General features: G+C 43.7%; 1 protein-coding gene across 1 annotated transcript; it reads right to left on the bottom strand.

Annotated features, from left to right (window-relative positions):
- Positions 1 to 240: 240 nt before the first annotated feature.
- Positions 241 to 26,614, bottom strand: LOC105885530 (uncharacterized). Its single transcript, XM_012790508.3, has 4 exons — positions 23,917 to 26,614; positions 6,278 to 6,404; positions 6,021 to 6,081; positions 241 to 5,303 (listed from the first exon to the last, which is right to left on the bottom strand). The coding sequence occupies exons 1-4, from the start codon at positions 23,953 to 23,955 to the stop codon at positions 3,734 to 3,736; spliced, it is 1,797 nt and encodes a 598-aa protein (XP_012645962.2). The 5' UTR covers positions 23,956 to 26,614; the 3' UTR covers positions 241 to 3,733.
- Between the last annotated feature and the right edge of the window lie 578 nt (positions 26,615 to 27,192).

Raw genomic sequence — 27,192 nt, 5'->3', positions numbered from 1 at the left:
GGCACACTTAAAAATAGCTAAAATGGCAAACTTTGTATTAGTATATTTTACTTTGGAAAAAATTAAAAACTAAAGAAAAGACATAATCCGAGCTACTAGAGCTGAAAATAACATCTGGTATAAACAATATACTGGGTGAAAAAAAGACCAGATATAGCAGGAAAAAAGATTAATGAAACTTAAGACTTAGCAACAGAAAAGACATAACAATTTTTAATATTAATATATGTACCTAACAGAGTGTCAAAATATATGATGCAAAAACATGAATGTTCAAGATGACAGACAAATCCACAATTGTAAGTGAAGACTTCAACACTTCTTTCTCAATAGTTAAAAAGTCCAACAGGCATAAAGTCAATAAACATATTTTTTTATTTTAAAATACTTAGTTGAAAAAGACAACTGTCTATACTCAAGGTGTACAATGTGATTCAAGGTGTATACATTGTATGATTACATTGTATATTAATACATTAATGACCACCTATGCTATACATTAATTCCCCAGAACTTTTCATCTTTTTTTTTTTTTTTTTGAGACACAGTCTCACTTTGTTGCCCAGGCTACAGTGCCATGGCGTCAGCCTAGCTCACAGCAACCTCAAACTCCTGGGCTCAAGTGATCCTTCTCCCTCAGCCTCCCGAGTAGCTGGGACTACAGGCATGTGGCTAATTTTTTTCTATATATTTTTAGCTGTCCAAGTAATTTCTTCTATTTTTAGTAGAGACAGGGTCTTGCTCTTGCTCAGGCTGGTCTCGAACTCCTGAGCTCAAACGATCCACCCACCTCGGCCTCCCAGAGTGCTAGCATTACAGGCCTGAGCCACCATGCCTGGCCAGAACTTTTCATCTTATAACTTAGTTTTTATCCTTTGACTAACATCTTCCCATTTCCCCCACCCTCTGGCCCCTGGTAACCACTTTTCTGAACTGTGCATCTAGGAGTTCAACTTTTTTTTAGAGACAAAGTATCACTGTCTCCCTGAGGCTGCAGTCCAGTGGCATCATCATAGCTCACTGTCACTGAATTCTACTGTTTCAGATTCCACATTTAAGGGAGATCATGTAATAGATATCTTTTTGTGTCCATCTTATTTTACTTATAATCTTGTATATCTGGCTCATCTATGTTGCCACAAATGGCAGGATTTCCTTTTTTACGGCTGAATTAATATTCTGTTGTTTAAATATATACATTTTCTTTATTCATCCATTGATGGACACTCACGTTGTTTCTGTGTCTTGCTTATTGTATATAATGCTGCAATGAACACGGGTGGCAGGTATCTCTTTGAGGTGCCTCTCTTTGAGGTGGAAGTTGGAGGTTGCAGTGATCTACGATGGTGCCACTGAACTCTACCCAGGGTGACAGAGTGAGACCCTGTCTTAAAAACAAAACAAAACAAAACAAAAGAAAAAGCCATTCCAGGTGACTGACAAGTGGTCTCCCACCCACTCACCAATAGGCCAAGTCTTATCCTGTTGAAGAAAATGAAACACACTTCCATTCTCAAAGTTACTAGGTGACCATGATGGATCAAAATAAAAACAAAGTCATTCTCTAGTCATGTCTCTAAAAATCTAAAAGAAAATAGACTCCAAAATGACCAAAACCATCCTCCTTTAACTAATATAACGGATGCTTCTTATGAATAAGGTTTAGCTCCACTTTATTCTTTCCGCCTCCTAGATAAGAACCATTAGGATTTCCAAGGACAGAATTAAGTTCACCTAATTACATCCAACACATATCACTTTGTTCATTAATAATGAAATCACCTAAAACAAACACAAGTCCAATAAGAAGTCCTTTTGAGCACCCTCTTATTGATAACCCACAGCCATTTATGCTTTGTGTTCATTTGTATCACAATCCATTACACTCCTACACTACACTCTGACTATAGGTGTGATCCTGGAAAATCTTTGTGGAGGTGGCACTGACAAAAACATGAATCATCTTTTTTTGGTATTATGAAAAAATAAGAAATTAATTTCATGACACAAATTGTAACCATTTCAAAATAAATAAAATAATAATTACAATGGGATATTTTAATATATATTCTCAAGTAATAGGAAGTACAATACTATTTGTTAGCATACAAGTTGTTAGAAAAGAGCTAATAAAATATTTCTAAGAAATACCTGTACAATCCTTTGTCTGACAAAAAAAATGCACATTGTTTTTATTATATAAAACATAACTGAGCATGTACTGTGAGATGACATTCATCTGTGACTAACTGGAAACTCACAATCTGTATGATCCTTGCTCTCACATGGAAAGACTCAGAGAGAGCAGTCACCACACAATGTGGCTCAGGAACAACCACCCATGTGGCTCTTTGTGATTGCACCATTGTAGTTGTCTTAGTAGAGTCAGGAAAACAGTCATTACCAGTATTAACAGGACAAGGTGTTTACTATACAAATTAAACCATACAGGAATACAATGTAAACAAGAGGTGAGTCAGAGAAAAAGACAATCCCCCAACCATGAGTTTGAATTAGTTGCCTGGTAGACAAATGAGGGTTTGCAGGAAATCCAGATTGCAAAAGGATCTTTTGACATGGAGCTTCTGGAGACATCTGTGGAATCCTACCCCTCTAAGAAAAGAGAGATCAAGTAGATGGGATGTTCTGAAGAAACTCTTAATTGGCAGGGCAACCTATCAGGAAAACAGACAGGAAGCAGGTATCCATGTAGTGTCTATGCTGTCTCCCTGTTTGATGAGTCCAAAACCTGACTCATGCCTTCTTCAGTTCTGCCTTCCAACTTTCATATGAGTTAGGCTATGGTGAATTGGTAACAAGGAAACAAAAAGAGAATAGATTCTAGAGAATTTAGTTCACAACACTATCCAAATTGACATAATACAATCCAAGAGGGCCATCTCCAGTCTAGATTTTATTGTCCTACCAAAGATGTTACTCCTTAATTCAAAGTCTATCATCTCCAACCCAGTCAGAAAGAAATACAAAGGGCAAAGGGCAAGACAACCTTGACATGCTTACAAATTTATAATAACTATTTATTAGCAAAGAAAATGAATAAGGCTATTCTGCCCAAAAAGAAAGGTTTTCTCAAAAGCAACGTGGAATGAATATATATATATTATAAGGGATATCCAATATTTGGCATAGGATGTCAGTAGAAAACTTCCAATACCAAATTGTCATTTTTCAATGGCCCCTTCCTTACACAGCTATTAAGAGAAAAATTTTATTAACTGATCTGAGGAAAAAACACTATCTATACAACTTCTGCACTATTGTTTAAAGAGTACTAACAGAATAATCTCAGGGTTTTTTTTTTTTTATGAAAGTAAGACATAGAAGTCCATAGTCCAGAGATCCACTTTAAGACTGTGGCACTGATTAGGCAGGCATGGCAGCATGCATGCTTATAATCCCAGCCACTCAGGAGGCTGAGGCAGGAGGATCTCGTGAGCTCAGGACGCTAGCCTGGGCAACATAGTAAGTAAGACCTCATCTCAAAAACAGGCAAACAAAAAAGAACGTGACACTGATGAAGATAATACATTTATAATTTTACAACATTTCTTTCGTGGCATGAATATTCTAGAGCATTATACATGAATTAATTTGTATCAGGATTTACCATATTACATACATTCATACAACTTCTCTCCAATGTTAATTTTCATATGACTTTGAAAATAGTTAAAATTGAAAAACTTTCTACATTTATTACATTTTAGTGTTTCTATTCAGTGTGCACTCTCCTTGCATGTTTTTGTAGGGATGCACGCCAACGGAAGGTTTTGCCACATTCCTGACATTTGTAAGGTTCATTTCTATTATGCATTCTCATGTGTACTTGAAAGGCTGTAAGAAAGCTGAAGGATTTTCTACATTCCCTACATTCATAGGGTTTCTCTCCAGTATGAATTCTTTCATGCATGTGAATATAACTGGAATGACTGAAGGCTTTACCACATTGTTTACATTCATAGGGTTTTTCTCCAGTGTGAGTTCTTTCATGTTTTTGAAAGGAACTGCAACAACTGAATGCTTTCCCACATTCCTTACATTTATAAGGCCCATCTCCTGTATGTGATATCATGTGTATTCGAACACTTGTAAGGTACATGAAGGCTTTCCCGCATTCCTTACACTTATAGGGTTTCTCTCCAGTGTGAGTCCTTTCGTGTGTTCGGAAACCTAGAGGAGAAATGTAGGTTTTCCCACATGTTTTACATTCATACTCTTTCTCTGCAGTGTGAGTCCTTTCATGTTTTTGAGCATAATAGCGACAACTGAAGGCTTCTCCACATTCCTTACATTTGTATGGTTTATCTCCAGTATGAGTCCTTTCATGTGTTTTCATAGACTGGCTATATTTGAACACTTTTCCACATTTTTTGCACTCATAGAGTTTCTCTCCAGTGTGGGTACTTACATGTGCACGAAAGCCTAGAGGAGTCATGTAAGTTTTTCCACATTGTTCACATTCATAGCGTTTCTGATCAGTGTGATTCCTTTCATGTTTTTGAGCAGTATGGTGATAACTGAAAGCTTTCCCACATTCCTTACATTTGTAGGGTTTCTCTCCAGTGTGAGTCTTTTCATGTCTTTGAGCAGAGTAGTGATACATGAATGCTTTTCCACATTTTTTACATTCATAGGGTTTCTCTCCAGTGTGGGTTCTTTCATGTGCTCTAAAACCTAGAGAAGACATGTAGGTTTTCCCACATTGTTTACATTCATAATATTTTTGTGAAGTGTGATTCCTTTCATGTTTGCGAACACTATGGCGATAACTGAAGGTTTTTCCACATTCTTTACATTTGTATGGTTTCTCTCCACTATGAGACTTTTCATGTACTTGAGCAGACTGGAGATATCTGAATGCTTTTCCACATTTTTTACATTCATACGGTTTCCCTCCAACATGAGTTCTTCCATGTATTTGTAAAGAATATCTACAACTGAAGGCTTTCCCACAGTCCTTACATTTGTAGGATATTTCTGCACTATGCGTTCTTTTATGTTTTTTAAAAGATTGTAGATAACTGAAGCCTTTGCCACATTCCTTACATTTATATGGCTTCTCTCCATATTCTCGACACTTATATGGTTTGTGTCTGCTGTGAGATATAATGTGCCTATTAAGGGATGAACTACAAATGAAGAGTTTTCCACACACACTGCATTTATATGGCTTTACTTCAGTATGAGTTTTCTTGTTCAGACTGAGATTTGGAATCTGGCTGAAACTTTGTTCACATTGGCTACCTTCTTTACTGTCATCAAGTTTCTCCACCATATGACTTCTGTAAAAAATGAGAAGTGCTTTATGTTTACTAAAGGTTTTCTATTTACTAATTGATACTAGAATGACTTTTTTTCACATGCTGGGAAAGTATAGATTTTTTCATCCCAAAATGCTTGTAAGGTGAACATATTGAATGCTCTGCAAGAGGGCTCAATCATAGCTGTTATGAAAATAGTAATATTCATATATAGGTTTCTGAATACTATTTCCAGGTGAACTATTTTTCAAACACTGAATATCTTTCATATTTAAAAAAACAAAAAAAAATAAAAAAATAAAAAAACACTTTTGAGGCTGGGTGCAGTGGCTCATGCCTGTAATCCTAGTACTCTGTGAGGCCAAGGTGGGAGGATCCCTTGAGCTCAGGAGCTTGAGACCAGCCTGAACAAGAGCGAGACCCTGTCTCTACTAAAAATAGAAAAATCATCTGGGTGTGGTGGCGTATGCCTGTAGTCCCAGCTACTCAGGAGGCTGAGACAAGAGGATGGCTTGAGCCCAGGAGTTTGAGGTTACAGTGAGCTAATGATGCCACTGCATTCTATCCAGGAAAATAGAACAAGAAATCTTTCTCAAAAAACAAAAGGACACTCTTGGTTAATGTTTTCTTAGATAAATTTAAGGTTAGGCTTACTTGTTTTGTATCCTTATTGATAAAATTTCAGTACATACTAAGATTTTCTCCTGGGATATGTTTTCTCTTGTCAGTGTGACTTACCTGAGATTTCTCCCCTGTTTTTTGTACTGATCTTCAATGCTCTGGTCTTTCTGTTTTTTTCCTGAAATGCAGAACCAGAAAAATCACAAGTTATCAGAAATTATAGAAAAACTATTCGATTCTATTTCCATGATGAGATGTGATTTATTTAAAAAAGTACTGCTTCTTCACATTCCAAATCTTGGAACAGCATTGACGACAAGAAAAACTTGTTCTCTAATTTAATAGAGAATGTGATGGAATGACCTCATTCTTACCTATTGACTGCAGGTTCCTGAAGGTTTCCCACATAACATCTCTGTAGAGTACTCTCTGTGAATGATCCAGCAAAGCCCACTCCTCCAGTGTGAAGTTCACAGCCACATCCTCAAAGGAGACCAAGTCCTGAAACATTCCACGTGTATAAAGGAAGATGAGTGAGACTGACAGCACTGGGGATCTATACTCAATTCATAATATTTTCACCTGTGATTCTGTGACCTCTAAAGATTTATTCTATGAATTACTTGTAAAAACTCAACTCTAACTCTTTGGCTACTCTCAATTCCTCAGAACTATGAACACAAGGCAGTTAATTCTACATCTTCACTGTGATCACTTCAAGTCTTATTGCTCTCCAATGGCAGGATCCATAGCACTTTGGAGAAGAGAAATGCTATACACACACACACACACACACACACACACACACACACACAAAATCAATTTTAATGCCATCAATTCCTTGTCAGAAAAACTCTTTAATTGTCTTCCTTATGCATTATATCACTCAATATTCCATAAGACACAACATTCCATGAGATATCAAATCTGGATATCATTTAAATGAATAAAAGCACACTAAAGAACTGGAAGCTTTTTCAACACTATTCCCATCACCAAACATGAGGCCAGGAGGGATGGGGAAAACAAACTTGTAACAAAATTCAGCTGACCACACTGTCCTGAAATACTCTAGGATGTTATAGGTAGTAAGATCCAGCTAGTTCAATGAAAATATTTCTTTTGGAGAAGTATTCATTTTAACTTGTTCATATAATATTTATAAGACTCAGTTCTTCGTTCTTCTTTCTGTTCCATTTCATGGAGCTATTAAGTTTCTGGGAAGTTAGAGCTTAGGCATGAGGAAAAAGGCATGACAGCTTAAATTTTAAAAATCCCTTCTGTGCTTCAGGGCTACATCCCACAATTTTTTTTTTTTTTTTTTGAGACAAGAGTAAGTCTGGCTCTGTCCCCCCCGACCCGAGTGCAGTGGCATCATCATCAACCTCATTGCCACCTCAAACTCCTGGACTCAAGCAATCCTACTGCCTCAGCCTCCCAAGTAGCTGGGACTACAGGTGTGTACCACCACACCTGGCTAAGTTTTCTATTTTTTGTAGAGATGGGATCTCGCTCTTGCTCAGGCTGGACTTGAACTCCTGACCTCTGCCTCCCAGAGTTCTAGGATTACAGATGTGAGTCACTGTGCCAACTCCCACTAATTTTTAATGTACATCCTCAAATGATAACATGCCAGAAGAGTTCTTTCCAGCAGAACCATTACAGTGTACCCTGGGCCTTGCTGACCTTAAGGAACAGGTTAAGACTTCCAAGCTTACATGGGAATTCATAAAGGTCCACAATGATATGATTTACCCATGATTATAAAACATATAAAAGGTTCTCAGCAGAAGTTTCTCCCAAAAGAATATAAAACAACCTTTCTCCATTTCAGAAGGAAGTGATTCCCAACCAACCACTTTAGAAAATGAGGATAAGGGCCGGGCGCGGTGGCTCACACCTGTAATCCTAGCACTCTGGGAGGCCGAGGTGGGCGGATTGTTCGAGGTCAGGAGTTCAAAACAGCCTGAGCAAGAGCGAGACCCCATCTCTACTATAAATAGAAAGAAATTAATTGGCCAACTAATATACATAGAAAAAATCAGCCGGGCATGGTGGTGCATGCCTGTAGTCCCAGCTACTCGGGAGGCTGAGGCAGAAGGATTGCTTGAACCCAGGAGTTTGAGGTTGCTGTGAGCTAGGCTGACACCACGGCATTCACTCTAGCCTGGGCAACAAAGTGAGACTCTGTCTCAAAAAAAAATAAAAATAATAAAAATTAAAAAAAAAAAAAAGAAAATGAGGATAAGAATTAATCTGGACTTCTATTCAGAAACAATGCAAACAAGGAGAAAGTAGAGTAAAATATGTAAAGTTTTGAAAGAAAAAAACACACCCACTTAGAAATCTGAATCAAGCAAAATTATCCCTCAACTGAGTGCATTATACTTTCTAAAGACAAAACTTGAGGGAATTTGTCACTAGTATGCATGCTATGTAAGAAATGTTACATAAAATTCATAAGAAAGATAGTAAATGACAAGGAAAGATACCACATTTGAGAAGGCATAAATGAAGTTTGAAGGCATAGATAATAGTTTGTTTAAAATAATAATAGCTACAACATATTTGGTAAGGAAAGCTTATGGATTAAGTAAAATGAAAGACAGTCCAGAACATAGGACAAAGCTGTGAAGATAATGCCCAACTCTTCCCAGCATATCCAGGAGGCACAGCTGGGCCAAGGAGAATTTTACATAATGTCTCCAGGTCTTACCATGGCCATTTGTTTAGAGCCTAGAATCTAGTGGCTCTAAGACATAAGTTCATGGACAAGTCAAATAATTATTCAAAAAGTCACAGAAGACATGATACATAAAAACACAAAGATATATAGACACACAGGGAGAAGCAGATTTTATAGATTTATAAGATTTTTTATTTGCCAGTTTTCAAATAGTTTCTCTCTCCTTTAGACTATCAACTCTTTTTTTTTTTTTTTTTTTTTTTTTTTTTTTTTTGAGACAGAGTCTCGCTTTGTTGCCCAGGCTAGAGTGAGTGCCGTGGCGTCAGCCTAGCTCACAGCAACCTCAAACTCCTGGGCTCAAGTGATCCTTCTGCCTCAGCCTCCCGGGTAGCTGGGACTACAGGCATGCGCCACCATACCCGGCTAATTTTTTTATATATATATCAGTTGGCCAATTAATTTCTATTTATAGGAGAGACGGGGTCTGTCTCTTGCTCAGGCTGGTTTTGAACTCCTGACCTTGAGCAATCCGCCCGCCTCGGCCTCCCAAGAGCTAGGATTACAGGCGTGAGCCACAGCGCCCGGCCTAGACTATCAACTCTTGATCATCTGTTCCACTTTTCTAAACAATTGTTGACAGACAAATCTAAATTTGCATTTTTAAAAAAATAACTCAGGTGAAACAAGGTAGAAAATTTATATTTCAATATACAGAGAGGAAATTTAACATTTTTTTTAAAGAAAACATTTGGGCTGGGCAAAGTGGCTCATGCCTGTAATCCTAGCATTCTGGGAGGCCAAGGCAGGAGGACTGCTTGAGGTCAGGAGTTCAAGACCAGCCACCAGCCTGAGCAAGAGTGAGACCCTGTCTCTACTAAAAATAGAAAAATTGGCCAGGTGTGGTGTCATGCACCTGTAATCCCAGCTACTTGGGAGGCTGAGGCAGGAAAATCACTTGAGCCCAGGAGTCTGAGGTTGCTGTGAGCTAGGCTGATGCCATGGCACTATAGCTCAGATGACAGAGCAAGACAGAAAGGAAAAGAAAGGGGAAGAATGGGAAGGGGATGACGGAGGAGGGAAAGGAAAAGGGAAGGGGAGGGTTTGGGTGTGTTAGGGGAACATTTAAAATGGATGTCATATTACAGAACATGTTCTTAAAAAAAAAAAAAAAAAAAAAAAAAAAAAAATGGATGTCAAAGTAACACAAAATCTTAGGAATTTACCATGGAATTTTATAAGGAGACACACAGATGAGTCTAGAAGAAATTCAGAAATTTAATAACCTGCTCAATGTCAGAATGTTATATTTTGGAGGCCAATCTAGCTAGGTAGGTGGCTTTTACATTTAGTGTGTTTTAAAACTGGCCCAGCAAGCTCTGGTAGAGCTCACACTGAATCTCAGGTCCCCAAAAGGGAGACACCATGGGACTGGGCCATGCAATGTTTTCACAGTGAATTTTGTTATAAAGACATTTTTCTAAATATTTAAACTGTGTTGCTTATCAAAGCCACAAAAAGCAGCCCTTATAGTAATAACTATGTACTGTAAATATGTATCCCCAGCCAGTGTCCCACTGGCCATCACACACATAAGAGGTTTTTGTTTTTAATAATACAGGTTGGATATCAGTCTTTAATTAACCTGACTTCTAACCACAGAGGTTTTTAAAAAATTGTTTAAAATCTGTTACTATTCAGATTTTAGCCAGGACAAGCTGCTGATATTTCTAGGTTCTGAATTTTTTTTATTAGAGGTACTCTCTTAAGTGAAAGCTGATCTTTTTTTTTTTTCTTTTTTCTTTTAATAGAAGCAAGGAAGCACAGAGAGAGAAAGCTAATCTTGGTCAGAGGTACTCTCTTAAGTGAAAGATAATCTTTTTTTTTTACTTTTTTTTCTTTTTTCTTTTAATAGAAGCAAGGAAGCACAGAGAGAGAAAGCTAATCTTTGTCAAAGCTACTTTCTTAAGTAAAACTAAGTCTTAACCATGGTTATGACTTAATCAAGGACATCTTTAAAGATGTGTAAGGTAGTCTTCACAAGATCTAGCACTACCCCAAAGAAAGCTGAAAGAAACGAAAGTTTTGCTAGTCACAAATAGAGTGCAACTCATATTTCTATCCAGCCATATTTTTTAGGGTCTCAACTTCTTAGCTAACTGTCTATACACAAAGGCCCAAAAGCACCCATGCCCCACAGGTGGAAGAATATATGAAATCAAAAACTGTCCACGGAAGGAAAAAGAATTAATAAATGGCAAAATTCATACAAATATCAAATTAAAAGGCCCAATCCAAAATCAAAGCCAGGTTACCACAGCAAAAGCACGAAATTTTAAGTAGCCTTCATGGTGAATCCCATGTGGAATCCAAAGTGGGCAGTCTGAGTGTACAAGGATTTTGACTTTAAGTCAGATTTTTGCTTTTTTACCCTTTTAAGTGAATGTTTAAACCAGGCATCCTCAAACTATGGCCGGTGGGCCACATGCGGGCCCCTCTGGCCCGCCGGGTATTTTTGCCACCGCTGCCTGTCCTGCTTAGCAGCCGACTTGTCCCGGGCCCACAGTGCGCATGTGTGGAATGTGCGCTGCACTTTCCAATGGCCCTCCAACAGTCTGAGGGACAGTGAACTGGCCTCCTGTTTAAAAAGTTTGAGGACCCCTGGTTTAAACCCTTAAAAATAGCCATGATACTATTATGTGTCTTTAAAAGTTGGCTCTATCAATTATTTAGAATAAGAGATTTTTTAAATCTCTGTCTATATTTAAATTTAGAAGTCTAATTTAAAGGATCCATTTTCCTGGCCACTGACAATTTGAATTTTTACTAGTATATTTATTTTAGTAGTAACCCAATCTAAAAGTCTCCCAAGGGTGCAATTTTAGGGCCTAGGCCTGGTGTGGTGGCTCACCCCTGTAATCCTAGCATCCAGGAGACCAAGGTGGGAGGATCACTAGAGCTCAGGAGTTCGAGACCAACCTGAACAAGATCAAGACTCCATCTCTACTTTGAAAAAAAAAATAAAAAAGTAATTTTAGGGCCTATAAGAAGCAATTTCAAAGATATTCTCACACTCCCAGAAATAGGCTAAGATAGCAAAAGACTCTTGTTGCCACTACATTAACCAGATAACAAGGGTTAAGACAACAAAAGCCCTTATGAACAGTACTTTTTAATGACAAATACCCTCAAGAGCTTGATATATTTGGAACAAAACAATCTAAGGTTCCAGTCATTTTCAGACTGGTCACCTGACATGACCCAAAAAATCCCAGCATCCCCCCACACCACGTAAGATGGTGGAGCCCAAGAGAGCATTCCCACTTAGTCACAAGTCAAGCTCTCAAGAACATAAAGCAAGATGGCAGGGGATTTTATCTGGTATCCCTCTTTATGATAGGGCCACACAGAAAGACAAAGCAAAGAAAAAGACAATTTCTGGGAGGAAGGGGATTGAGCAGACAAACAGTGATTTTTACCGTCTGCTCAACCAGATTTCACAGAAAAGGAAGGAGGGGCTGGGAGCCCGGCTGGTAAAAAATTCTCATCCTTTGTCAGAAGATCAGGTTCCTGGGTTTTCTTTACTGTGGCTTCTAGAAGGACAGAGCCTTTGATCACCCTGCTCACTACTTATAAAAGGAAACTTTAAAAAAATGTATATCGGCCAAGACAAAATTATAATACACATGTAAGAAAGACACAAAAATGCCAGTTACTCTGCTCAGTATCTGAGTTTTAACTTGACAAAACAGACAAAATGGTTCCCCTCCAACCTGAGAGTTAGGCCCACTAACCTTCTGCCAGCAATTTTTTCAGGGTTCCTCACACAGATATGACAAGACAAATGTAAGGCCGGTGGCAGGCCCCCCTCCCCTCCCTAGATCAAAAAAATAAAAGGCTCACGAGGCCAGACCCACCAAGGACAACTGTCAGGCCCCACTGAGAACAACCACACCTAGATGTCCACCTGGATAAGAAAGTTTTGCCTCCTGGACTCCACAAATACCACCAGCCCCTCCTATTTCTCAATGACCACCAAAGGACACAGTGGAAAAACCCTAGTTCTTCCTGCCAAAAGTCCTCAGCCCACTTAAAATGGTATAAAAGCATCCCCCCCCTTTCAAACAGGCGCAACTTCTTGGCTCCCCCCCCCCCTTGGGACCCACGAACCTCTCCTGGGAGTGCTCAATAAAGCCACGTTGTTTGGTCCCACTCTCTGTCTTTTTTTTACACTGCTGCCAAGAATTTTACAACAAAGATGGACACAAGTCCTCTCAAATCAGAATTTTAAAACCAAAAATAAAGTTGTAAGCAAATCAAATGCAGTTGTTCAAGGTCATATTCCCTTTAGTGGCTATCTCCTACCAAACCAAGTGTTCTGCTGAAGCAGAAGCAGAGTCAAGTGCCCTGGCAAAGCAGACCTAAATGTCCTCTTGAGGCAGAATGAAGGTTCTAAAGGGATAATACCTTGGTATTGTCACACACAAATCCATTATTTACCTAAGATATCTTTTAAGCCAAGTACCTGTTTCTGAGGTTGTAAGATGAAAACACCATGGGCCAATGATACCTGGTCAGTTGCTAAACACTGTTCAGGCAGCTTCTGGACAGGTCCTATGGGTGGCTGTGGCCAGGAGCCAATCTTTCAGGAGCAAGACAGCCACTTGGGATCTTTGCCCATCTGGGGTGCCAATAAATTGCTACCAAATCAAACTGGGGTTTGCTCACCTAGTGCAGTAAAGCCAGTCTTTGAAGCTGGAGTGGAAGAAAGCAGCTTTATTGCAAGGCACCACATAAGGAATATAGGTAGCTAACACTTAAAACCTGAATGTCTCAATGGCTTACAAGCCAGGGTTTTTAAAGGCAGGAATACATTTCAGGCAGGCAAAATTGTAAATCAATATATGGAGGTTATCCATTGTCCTAGCCCAAAGAAAGAGTAGACCTCAAGCAATCTTCCCACCGTGGTCTCCCAGAGTGCCAGGATTACAGGAATGAGCCACAGTGCCCAGCCTAATTTTAACTTTTTAAAATTAACTAAGATCTCCTCCTTAAAACACTAATGGTTATAAAAGTATAAACAAAATAAAAATCTCTAACTAAATGACAAGCTGCATTTTTTTTTTTTGTCTTTCCACTATATCCCACACTGGGTGTTGCCTTCAGGAATAAGTAGCCTATTATAATAATGCATCAGAAATTTAAACCTAACTTCTTAAATATAAATCATCCTCAAAGGTTATATAAGCTTTCAGTCATTTTCTTCCTATCAATTAAAATAGGAATTCAATTGCATTTTCATATTATCAATTAAAATACAAATTCATTTGTCTTAGGATGAGTAAAAACCTGTTATATGCCAAAGCTCTCTAGTGACATGCACACAAAAACTGAACTAAAAATGAAAAATCTACCTGAGAACTTAAATGCATCCATCTTGCATCTTGAGATTTTCTTGCACAAAGGGAACACAAATTTTGTTTGGTTCCAGAATTTTCTTGCCTTACATCATATCTCACAACTTCCATTTTCGAAGTTGAAGAAACTAAAATCTTGATGGTGGTGGGTTATCAGAACTTATTAATATTAGTGTCACTAAAGTTGGTATTCAACCCCCCACTGCTAAATTTTACTGGCTTAGAAAAAAAAAGAAACTAAAGTCTTACACACTGACACAGGTAATAAAATTACAAAATACCAACAGAAACTAGAGTTGAAGGGTCGCTATATTCAACACATTATAGAATCCAAAGGAAAGAAACACAAATATTCTCATCAGCACAGATAAGCAACCTGCTTCCTCATAATTCAGAAGAAAAACCCACAGTCAGCAGGTTAAACAACTTAACAAGCTTGGGAGCCACACACTCACCATTGAGGTACAACGCCTAGATACAGCTGAAGGTTCTGACCCAAATGAACTCCCAAATTTATTAACCCCGTATCCAGTAGACAAAAGTCCAGACCTTCAAAGAATCTCTCAATATGTAAAAGTTACTCTCCAAATGTAGCAACATTGTGGATGCAAAACTCAAACTTAATTATCTAAAAAGAAGCCCAGGAAATAACAATTACAATGTCAGAAGGAGCGTCACTCTCCCTACCTAAACCCCTAAGGTCAAGAGGGTCCCCAGGTTCCCAGTGCTGCAAGCTTCTCTCAGTACAAAGGACTCCTCCCAAGGTCAGAGTGAGCAGCTGGGACACCTGCCAGGGAGACTCTCCAGGAAGAACCAACTGTGTCCTCCACTACTTCCCTTGGCAAGCTAAAGGGTGGCCTTAGCTTTAAGTGACTGCCTCAGGCCTCTGTTCACCATTCACGTGGCTTTGGAACACCATATTTTAAATGGACAAAGCTAGTGTTTGAAGAATCCAGCAAAACCACTCAAACTAAGTATTTATGTGTCAAGTATGGAAACAAAATGTAAGGAACTTTTCCTAGTTTCACAACAAACCCACAAATATTTATTCCTTTCAGAAAATGAAGATGATGTGAGTTAATTATTATGCCACAGCAAGAAATGGTTTTATAGACAATCATATTTTAACACATCTGGGAGTTGCAAGTCTAAGCCCTGGAATTCCTTTACCCAAAAGAAAAAAGCAGGCCTCAGAAACCTAGGAGAAGAAAAAGGGGTAAAAAGTATGCATAACAGCCGGGCGTGGTGGCTCACGCCTGTAATCCTAGCTCTCTGGGAGGCCGAGGCGGGCGGATTGCTCAAGGTCAGGAGTTCGAAACCAGCCTGAGCAAGAGCAAGACCTCGTCTCTACTATAAATAGAAAGAAATTAATTGGCCAACTAATATATATAGAAAAAATTAGCCGGGCATGGTGGCGCATGCCTATAGTCCCAGCTACTCGGGAGGCTGAGGCAGGAGGATCGCTTGAGCCCAGGAGTTTGAGGTTGCTGTGAGCTAGGCTGACGCCACGGCACTCACTCTAGCCTGGGCAACAAAGTGAGACTCTGTCTCAAAAAAAAAAAAAAAAAAAAAGTATGTATAACAGGCCGGGCGTGGTGGCTCACACCTGTAATCCTAGCACTTTGGGAGGCCGAGGCGGGCGGATTGCTCAAGGTCAGGAGTTCGAAACCAGCCTGAGCGAGACCCCCGTCTCTACCAAAAATAGAAATAAGTTAATTGACCAACTAAAGATATATATACAAAAAATTAGCTGGGCATGGTGGTGCATGCCTGTAGTCCCAGCTACTCGGGAGGCTGAGGCAGTAGGATCGCTGAGCCCCAGAGATTGAGGTTGCTGTGAGCTAGGCTGACGCCACGGCACTCACTCTAGCCCGGGCAACAAAGTGAGACTCTGTCTCAAAAAAAAAAAAAAAAAGTATGTATAACAAATGGAAGGTAATGCTGGAATGCTTTATTTTTTCTGAAATTCATTTTTCTTGCCTTTTTCAAATAATCTATATTGTCTTTTTTTTTTTTTTTTTTTTTGAGACAGAGTCTCGCTTTCTTGCCCAGGCTAGAGTGAGTGCCGTGGCGTCAGCCTCGCTCACAGCAACCTCAGACTCCTGGGCTCAAGCAATCCTCCTGCCTCAGCCTCCCGAGTAGCTGGGACTACAGGCACGAGCCACCATGCCCAGCTGATTTTATATTATATATATTAGTTGGCCAATTAATTTCTTTCTATTTTTATGGTAGAGACGGGGTCTCGCTCAGGCTGGTTTTGAACTCCTGACCTTGAGCAATCCGCCCGCCTCGGCCTCCCAGAGTGCTAGGATTACAGGCGTGAGCCACCGCGCCCGGCCTATATTGTCTTTTTGTAAGGCTGATGGCAGGCCCCCCTTCCCTCCCTAGATCAAAAAGAAAAGGCTCACAAGACCAGACCTGTGAAGGACAACTGCCAGGCCCCGGTGAAAACAACAACACCTGGATGTCCACCCAGACAAGAAAGTTTTCGGTTCCTGGATTCCGCAAATACTGCCAGCCCCTCCTGTTTCTCAATAACCACCGAAGGTCACAGTGGAAAATCCCCAGCTCTTCCCCCCAAAAGTCCCTAGCCCTCCCCAAATAGTATATAGGCCCGTACCCCTTCCAAACGCAACTTCTCGCGCCCCCTATCCCAGCTTGGGACCTGCGAACCTCACCCAGGAGCACTCAATAAAGCCCTGTTGTTTGGTCTCTCTCTCTCTCTCTTTTGATGCCAGAAAACTTTACATTTGTCGCCAAAATCTTGGAGGAGTGCCTTGGCTACGCCGGCCTGCCTCAGGGCCATGGTCGTGAGGTCCCCTCTCACATCTTCCTGACCTTGGACCAGGACCTCCACTAGATGGCAGTTGGCTAAGTGGCCTGGGTAAGTCCCTCTGCCCTTGCGGTCCTAGCCCAATTTGTCCATTCCAGGGTCTCTGTCCATAAACCTTAGGCCCAAGTCAGAGATCCTCCGCCATAAGGACCTGAGTGTCTTGGGGACACCTGAGCCCCTCAGTCAGTCCTTCCATCCATAACGCCCTGAGTGCCTCAGAGACGACACCTGATCCACTCAGTTGGTCCTTCCCAAGGCTCAGAGCCTTCTCTCCAAGGCCTGATTGGTGACCTGGGATGCTGGCTCCCCGATATCATCCTCCCCTCATTGGACTAGGACACCATAGGCAGTCAACCCTCCAAAATCAAATCTAGCATGCCTCTGGGCTGTCTCTTAGTCAATCTTAAAGCCCTGGGCCTCAAGCCTGATGTTTAGCCCAAGTGACTCATTTTCTATTGTAACACCGCCTGGCCAATGTACAAATTAGACAATGGGTCACAGTGGCCTAAAAATTGGGCTTTCAATTTCAACATATTACAAGATCTCGGTAACTTTTGTCACCAAAATGGCAAATGGGGGGATATCCCTTATGTCCAGGATTTCTTCTACCTGTGCTCCCGTCCTTCCCTGTCAGACCTGTGACCTGTCACAGATCCTCCTTGCGTGGAGTCCTCTGCCGTCCTTGGCCTCTTCCACTTCTCAGTCGAAGGACTCATTAAAACCCTCTTCTGCATTCTCTGACCTGCCTGACTCCCTTACTTCTCCCCCTGCTCGGCCGCCACTATATCTGGGTCCTCCTCCTCCTAGTGCCCCACCATCCTCTGCTACCACTCACACTGGCTCTCTGCCAATGTCCCCTGTCAGTCACCACACTTGATCCCACAAGGGATCCTCAGATCAAACCCTCCTCTGTCCCCTGTGAGAGGCAGCTGGCACCGAAGGGATCGTGTGCGTCCATGTTCCCTTCTTCCTTTCTGATCTCTCTCAGATTGAAAAGCGTTTGGGCTCCTTTTCTAATGACCCCACGGCCTATACCAAAGAGTTCCGCTATCTTACACAGCATATGATTTGACCTGGCATGACATTTTTATTATTCTGTCTTCTACTCTCACTACTAATTTAAAAAAGAGCATGTCTGGGCTACGGCTCAGGGACACACTGACCAAATTCACCTTACAGACCCCACAATGCCGGTGGGGGCCGAGGCCGTTCCCCGCCAGGAGCCAGGGTGGGTATATCAACCTGATACCCTGGCCGGGTGAGATGGAAGAAATTGCTGAGACTGCATGTTACAGTGCGTTCTCGCCGGGCTTCAGGCTGCCACCCACCAAGCAGTAAATTATGACAAGCTTAGAGAAATCACTCAGAAGACAGATGAAAAGCCCATGGCCTTCCTCAGCCGCCTTATGGATGCTCTCATCCAATATACCCGCTTAGACCCCACTTCCCCAGCAGGGGCCACCGTCCTTGCAACTCACTTTATCACCCAGTCCTCCTCTGACATTAGATGCAAACTTAAAAAGGCAGAAGGTCCTCAGACCCCTATCCAAAACCTGGTGAACATGGCATTTAAAATCTTTAACTCCTGAGATGAACAGGTAGAGGCCCAAAGGGAGGCCCAGGTCCACCAAAAAGCATGCCTGCAAGCCCAAGCCTTAGTTGCAGCCCTGCAGCTGGCAGGGCCAGAAAAGCCATCGACCTCATCTAAAGCAACCAGTTGCACTCTGTTGGGCACCTGCTTCAAGTGTGGTAAGGAAGGCGGCTGAGCTAACCAGTGCCCGCAGCCATGTCAGCCCACTAAACCTGTCCAGCCTGTGGTGAAGACGGACACTGGAAGAGTGATTGCCCCTTGGGACAAACGTCCAGAGGGTCAGTCCTTCCACCCCCAGACCTGCCGTTGATGGTTTTGGGCTTGGCTGCAGAAAACTGACCAAGCCCCGGCTCTGGGACCCCGATCACCCTCCCCAAGCCCAGGGTAACAATCAAGGTAGCAGGTAAGACAGTGTCCTTTCTGGTTGACATGGGGGCTACCTACTCTGTCCTACCTTCTTTTTCAGGCCCTACTTATCCTTCCCAGGTGTCGGTTATGGGTATTGATGGCAATCCTTCACAGCCCCCTACTACTGGTCCTCTGACATGTCTTATAGATGACCATCCTATCACCCATTCCTTCCTTATCATGCCCTCCTGTCCCTCTCCACTTTTAGGAAGAGACTTATCAGCCAAATTAGGCACCACACTCCACTTTTCCTCAGGAACATCCAACTTTCTCCTTCTATCCCTCTCTTCAGATTCCTCACCCCCACCCTCCACCTCTCCCGAGACCTGTCCTCTCCCGCCTGCACTTGTAGACCCTCAGGTTTGGGACACCTTCACCCCAGTAGTGGCCACACACCACGCCCGTCCTCATTCGACTCAAAGACCCTTCATCCTTCCCTTCCCATCCCCAGTTTCCTATTTCACTGACCCACCGCAAAGGTCTAAAACCCATCATAGAACATCTTCTGCGTGAAAAACTTTTAATCCCAACTAATTCCCCCTATAACACACCCATTCTTCCGGTAAAGAAGCCAAACAGGTCCTACCAGCTGGTCCAGGACCTGAGGCTCATTATCGAGGCTGTTATCCCCATACACCCTGTGGTGCCTAATCCCTGCACTTTACTTTCTCATATTTCGCCCTCCACTACCCACTTTTCTGTTCTGGAACTCAAAGATGCCTTCTTTACTATCCCCTTGGACCCAGCCAGTTACAATCTCTTTGCCTTTACGTGGGAAGATCCTGACACAAACACATCTAGACAACTCACTTGGACCGTCCTGCTCCAGGGGTTTCGGGACAGCCCCACCTATTTGGTCAGGCTCTGGCCCAAGACCTACTCCAATGTCCCTTACAGCCTAGCACTGTTCTCCAATATGTTGATGATCTACTGCTCTGTATCCCCTCTTTATGGCACTCTAAGACCCACACTGTCTCTCTACTTAACTTTCTTGCTTCCAAGGGCTATCGAGTGTCCCCCTCCAAGGTCCAGCTGTCCGAGCCCACAGTCACTTACCTTGGGCTTCGTCTCACCCCCATGTCCCAGGATCTCACTGTTGACCGCCAACGGGCTCTTCACGATCTCTAACAACCCACAACTGCTGAACAGATTCTGTCTTTCCTTGGATTTGTTGGTTTCTTCTGACACTGGATCCCTAGCTTCTCTCTCCTTGCTAGACATCTCTATGAGGCAGCCCATGATGTCTCCGCTGGCCCTTTACTAAACCCCCAAGCTGTCCCCTGTGCATTTCAGAAGCTTCGTGACACTCTACTCCAGGCACTACTTCTAAGACTCCCTCATTCTGAAAAACTCTTTTACCTCTACACAGACGAGTACCAGGGCCTGGCTTTTGGTGTCCTCGCCCAGCCTTTGGGCTCCTGGAGCCCACCCACCTGTACTCCAGTGGCTTATTTATCCAAACAACCAGACACCACAGTCCATGGCTGGCCGCCTTGCCTTAGGGCACTGGACACGGCAGCCTCTCTCACCAGGGGAGCACTGAAGCTTTCCCTAGGACAGGACCTTCATGTCTTTTCTACCCATCACCTTCAAGATCTCCTAACTCACTGCTCGTTGGCGCTCCTCACTCCCTCTAAATTACAGGAATCCCATCTCCTATTCATAGAAAATCCCAACATTACCCTAACACAGTCTCCTACTTTAAACCCTGCTACTTTGCTGCCCATCCCGTCCTTAGCCCTTTCCTCTCACTCCTGCCCTGAGATGGTCAATGCTGCCACCACCTCTAGGCCCGACCTCTCGGACCAACCCCTCTCAGATGCAGACTTAACACTGTTTGTTGATGGCAGCCCGTCCATGGGAGATGACGGCAAGTGCAGGGCAGCCCATGCCATTGTCTCAGCCTCTCAGGTTAATGGTGGCTTCTCGCCTCCCTGAGGGCACCACTACTTCCCAGAAGGCAGAACTGATTGCCTTTACTCGACCCTTACATCTAGCCAAAGACAAAACTGTCAATATCTATACTGACTGCAAATACACCTGTACGATAGCCCACTGCCACGCTGCCATATGGAGACAGTACGGCTTTCTCTCTACCAAGGAATCAGTGGTATTCTATTCCTCAAGGCACACTCCATATGAGCTGAGAATATGTCCTTCTTCCCCAAACATCACTTCACACTCAGATTCAAATATCTACCAATAGTCTTCAGGCAGAACAAACTCTAGCCGGACCGCTTCCTCCCTGCCCTCAATACTCTCCTCTCTCCTCCTGGCTAGATATCATTCACCATACCCTCACCTTCCTAAATTCCTCTGAAATAATCCCTAATATTTCCCACTGCTTCCTCTGCACCTCCCTTAAACAACCCCTGCTGGCTGCTGTCCCTCTAAACTATTCTAACCCTCAAATGACTCCCTCATCAGCTCCCTCATGCTCCACTCGGCTCACTCGAGTTCCCCTTTGGGAACCTGAGCCTACCGGGCCAACCCTATGCAGATCAAGTGTGGTTTCTCACCCCAACCTACAACTTCACGGACGCCGCCTTACCAACCATACTGTGACCACAACCACCTCCTCTGCTCCAGGACAGTTCTTCTGGTGCAACGGAAGACTTACCCGTTGCGTCAATACATCCACCCCGGGTCCCTGCTTCCCTGTCATGGTGGTCCCTCAATTAACTCTATTCAGTGAGTCTGAATTCGGGTGGCTTCTCCCAGGGCCCCAGCTGAGACGAGCCATCTTTTTACCTGTCATGGTGGGTCTCAGTTTGGCCTCTTCCATTGTGGCCTCAGGGCTCACCGGAGGTGCCCTGGGCCACAGTGTTATTTCTGCCCAAGATTTTGCAAATCACCTACAAGTCACCCTAGAAACCACTTCTTCCTCGCTGGCCACACTACAAGGACAACTAATGTCGCTGGTTCAGTTATCTCCAAAATCGAAGAACATTAGATCTGCTGACGGCCAAAAAAAGGAGGAACCTGCCTTTTCCTTCGTGAAGAATGTTGCTACTATGTCAATGAATCAGGCCTTTTAGAACAGAACATAGATAAACTCGCCAACCTGAGTGAAGACCTACCTATACAACCGCCACTGCCAGGATGTATCCCCCGTAGGCTGGATACAATCCCCTTTGGCTACCTGGCTATTGCCACTAATAGGACCTGTTGTCATCATCTGCCTAATCTTTCTCTTTGCTCCCTGTCTTTTACAGTTCCTCCAGCACTGCCTACAAGAGCTGTTACGAGTGGCAGTAAACCAACTACTTCTTCACCCATACTTCCCTCTACCAGTCACCCTTCCACCAGCCGACCCCGGCCTACAGCCCCTAACTACACCCCGTCCTAGCAGGAAGTAGTCAGAAAGAGTGGCACCCATCATAACTAAAAGGCCGTAATGTAAGGCTGGTGGCAGACCCTCTTCTCCTCCCTAGATCAAAAAGAAAAGGGTCACAAGACCAGACCCTCCAAGGACAACTGCCAGGCCCCGCTGAAAACAACAACATCTAGATGTCAACCCAGAGAAGAAAGTTTTCGGTTCCTGGATTCTGCAAATACCGCCAGCACCTCCTATTTCTTAATAACCACGCAAGGTCATACTGGAAAATCCCCAGCTCTTCCCTCGAAAAGTCCCTAGCCTGCCCCGAACAGTATAAAGGCCGGCACCCCCTCCAAATGGAAGCGACTTCTCAGGTCCCCTCTCTTGGGATCAGAGAACATAGCCCGGGAGCGCTCAATAAAGCCATGTTGTTTGCCCCACCCCTGTTTCTTTCGAGGCAACTTTACACTTTGGAGCTCTGTTGATTGAATGCACGTTACATTTATTAAAATACTGAGACACAAAAAAGTGAATAAATGGTTTCAAGGTGACAAAGTCAGGGAGGGGCAATGCTGACCTGCAACTTTGCTGAAGGAAAGCTCACTTTGGGAAGGTTCCAAAGAGGAACCTTGTTCCATAGGATGTCTGTGCCCAGGAAACACCCTGAGAGGGGCGAGAGAACTTATTTTATACAACTCACTCTCAGGTTGTTATTTTCTGCTTTCCTTTCACATAAAACACCCACAAACAAACAAGCAAAAAAAAAAAAGAAATCTAAAAGACTCATCCCTGGCTGTGTGTAAAACAAACAATTAAGATACAGGAGGGTTCAGTCATTCACATGTGTAATCCTAGCACTCTGGGAGGCCAAAGCAGGAGGATTGCCTGAGCTCAGGAGTACCAGACCAGCCTGAGCAAGAACGAGACCCCGTCTCATTTTAAAAAACAAACAAACAAAATAAAATTTTAAAAATAAAAAACTAGGCCGGGCGCGGTGGCTCACGCCTGTAATCCTAGCACTCTGGGAGGCGGAGGCGGATGGATTGCTCGAGGTCAGGAGTTCGAAACCAGCCTGAGCAAGAGCAAGACCCCATCTCTACTATAAATAGAAAGAAATTAATTGGCCAACTAATATATATAGAAAATATTAGTGGGGCATGGCGGTGCATGCCTGTAGTCCCAGCTACTCGGGAGGCTGAGGCAGAAGGATCGCTTGAGCCCAGGAGTTTGAGGTTGCTATGAGCTAGGCTGACGCCATGACACTCACTATAACGTGGGCAACAAAGCCAGACTCTGTCTCAAAAAACAAAAACAAAAACAAAAAAAAACTAAACAAGTAAAATACAGTAAGCCTTCACTTAACGTCGTCCGTTAATCATAGATTCGAGACTGGTCCAGGGAGGGACGGGGACCCCAGACGGCAGCCCCTCCCACGCACGACCCCACACACCGAGTCGGGACCCTCATACGACGACCCTCCCGCCGCCACCGCACAACCTGGGGACACACGAGGCTGCGGTCCCCGAGCCTCCCAGAGAGGGCACCAGGCCGAGGTCGCCGCGCAGGGACAGGACAGGACGCCCGGGGGCCCGGCTGCCGGCCCGGCCCCACCCCACGGCCGGAGGGACCGAGGTCCGAGCTGCAACGGCAGCGACCAGGGTCGGCAGACTCCAGAGCGGACGGGGTCCCTCCACAGCCGATTCCGGCCGGGTCCAACGGGCTCCTCCTCGCCATCAGGGTACGCCCTGCCCCGCACACTCACTGTTTCTCGGCTCCCGGGGTGTCCCGGCGTCCTTGCCATGTCCCTCACACCACACAAGTTGTGGTGGAGACACCTGAGGCCTCCCGGAGAAGCAGTGACCAGACCGGACCTCGAAAAAGGCGCGAAAACACCACCGCGAGAGCGTCTCCAGCGCCTTCGCGACCCAACCCCCCACAGCACGCTGATTGGACAGCTGGCTAGGCCCCGCCCCGGCGCCCCTGATTGGATAGTGTCCTACGCCCCGCCCCATGGGGGTCCTCAGTAACTGGGCAAGAGTTCAACCACGTGTCCCAGTGGCGTCACAATGACAGGTTCTCCCCGGTTGCCTTGCCGGCTTGGGCATCTTTCCCTCTCCATGACGTGGCCTTGTCTGGGGACACTGGCATTTAAGGAGAACTTGCTCCTGGCTTTCCAGGGTGGGCATCTTCCTGTACCAATAGGCATTTCCTTCTTCCTCCAGGACACGGTGTCCAGCGGAGCGATCACCTTGCCTCAGAGCAGGAGGGGAGCCCACACCCGGCCAGGCCACACTGGAACAGGACAGAGGGCCTGACGTCCTCCAGGGGTCGGGAATTTGGAATGAGGCTGTTGGCGGCATGGCCAAGGTTTCCTCACACTTTCTCTCTCAAGTCTGTTCATCTTCAGGCAAGAAAATAAAAACACCAACGAGGGAATATAATTATTAAATACATGGAAAATAAGGCAGGCGCGGTGGCTCACGCCTGGGATCCTAGCACTCTGGGAGGCCGAGGCGGGAGGATTGCTTGAGCTCAAGAGTTCGAGACCAGCCTGAGCAAGAGCAAGAAGACCCTGTCTCTACTAAAAATAGAAAAAATTAGCCAGTCAACTAAAAATGAAACAAAAAATTAGCCAGACATGGTGGTGCATGCCTGTAGTCCCAGTTACTCAGGAGGATCGCTTGAGCCCACGAATTTGAGGTTGCTGTGAGCTAGGTTTACGCCACGGCACTCTAGCCTGGGTAACAGAGTGAGATTCTTGTCTAAAAAAAAATACATGGAAAATAACTAGAATTATATGGCATCAGTATTCTACAAAAGAATCAGGAAGAAAAGGAAACATCCAAACCAGTTCACTTAAGCAGTCTGCCGCACCCACAGTTCACAAAGAAAACCTCCACTGAGTGCTTACACATATTCCCAAGCTTAGAAGTCAGACTCTGGCTGCTGAAATGGAGCCCCAGAATCGATCAGTACCAGTTGATCAGGGAGGACAACGTAAGAATTTAACTCGGGGAGCTCAACATGCCCTCCTGTTCCCTCCTCACAGTGTGGAAACCCTCCCTCCTTCGAAACCTTCACTTTCACCAGCAGGAAACTCTCCCCTGGAGTCAGTTAAGCTTCTGGCCTAAATAAACTGTCAAATTCATAAACCCTTTCTCCAGGAGACAACCCAAACGAGCCTTTCTGAGCCTAAGCTTCACAGATTTCCTTCATATACACACATTGCAGTCAGATTTCAGCGACCCTGTGCATGCCAAAACCAAAACACTGTCCACAAAATGGTCCCAGGAACCAAAGGTACAACCTCAGAAAGCACAGAAGTCCCCAACTGCATCTGCACGTGGGTCCCCTGCTGTCCAGTGCTCTGGGGCTTCTCAGAGTCCAACACTCCTGCTGTGTCCATCCTTAGCAGTTGGAGGTCACCTGGGGGGAGGCCAGGCTGCCCAAGGGGAGCCCCATTTCTCTCCCTTTGCAGCCTCCAGACCAGCCTTAGCCTGGAGCCACTGTCCACAAACCTCCAGGTTATTCACTTGCCTCCCACCAACATCAAGAAGTTAAATGAGTCAAAGAGGCTCAATTCTATTGTTTAAACAAAAAGCCAGCAGAGTCCTTGCTCTCTTTCTGTGTTTATATATAAAGCAAAGGAAGAAAACGCTGAGATACTTTATATGAATTAAAAACCTGGCATATATTCCTCCGAGGAAACAAAAATGCCACCAAACTATTATTTTCCTATTAACAAATTATTATGTAAAATCAAATTTGAACATTCTCCTTTTCCTTCTGTTTCAGTGGCTCTCCAGCTTTCATTGGTTTATGTTTGTCACCAGGTGCTCTGTGCCTGGGGATTTACATGTCCTGGTGACCCATCGGAAACTCACTCTCAACCCCACCTCACCACCACTGAGGCACCCGGTCATTTTTGCAGCTAGATCTTAAGATTCTGTAAATAGCTTTCCCTTTTGAGGAGACTAAACTGGGAACAAGTTAAATCCACCTGTGGCTCTCTCATGTCCTTCAATTTAAATTATTCATTTGAAATTGTCTTCCATGGCAGGCAGTGGTATCTTGGGTAAGTACCTCATCCATTTTATTTGTTTCTGTTCTCTTTAAATTGTCACCTGTTCCTTGAGAGTACACACAACATATTTGAAACTGACCATCACCTGCTGTAAACTCTGGAGGTCTCAAATCAACCATGAAAAAGCCACACCGTAGAGAGGATGTGAGGATGCTAACACTATCCTCAACACAAGCGTAAGCTTGACTGACTTCCCCTTTCTGGAAAATGACTTAAAGAAATTTCCTGGACGACTTTTTTTTTTTTTTTTTTGAGACAGAGTCTCGTTTTGTTGCCCAGGCTAGAGTGAGTGCCGTGGCGTCAGCCTAGCTCACAGCAACCTCAAACTCCTGGCTCAAGCAATCCTCCTGCCTCAGCCTCCCAAGTAGCTGGGACTACAGGCATGCGCCACCATGCCCGGCTAATTTTTTTGTATATATATTAGTTGGCCAATTAATTTCTTTCTATTTATAGTAGAGACGGGGTCTCGCTCTTGCTCAGGCTGGTTTCGAACTCCTGACCTCGAGCAATCCGCCCGCCTCGGCCTCCCAGAGAGGTAGGATTACAGGCGTGAGCCACCGCGCCCGGCCTCCTGGACGACTTTTGTCCAGGAATATATTTGATACAAGTAAAGGCAACATTGTTCAATTTGGTTTCACTTACATGGTTTAACTTTTCATAGGTTGTTAAAAAAGCAATGAACCCTGTGAGCCTCAACTGGATTTCCCAAATTCTGAAAACTGCAGTGAAAAACTCTACACCTGGAAAGGAGTAGGAGTAACAAAGATGAGAGGAAGGACACTTGATGAGGAGGTGACATTTGGGTGAGACCTGAAATAATATATTAGTATAAAAAGTTAGGGCTTTGATTCCATCTTATTTTTTTTTTTTTTTTTTTTTTTGAGACAGAGTCTCACTCTGTTGCCTGGACTAGAGTGTCATGGCATCAGCCTAGCTCACAGCAACCTCCAACTC

The sequence above is a fragment of the Microcebus murinus genome, chromosome 27 (genome assembly GCF_040939455.1).
Source record: "Microcebus murinus isolate Inina chromosome 27, M.murinus_Inina_mat1.0, whole genome shotgun sequence".
Lineage (NCBI taxonomy): Eukaryota > Metazoa > Chordata > Mammalia > Primates > Cheirogaleidae > Microcebus > Microcebus murinus.
Note: the sequence above shows the minus strand (reverse complement) of the source record. Positions and strands in the feature narration are given on the sequence as shown.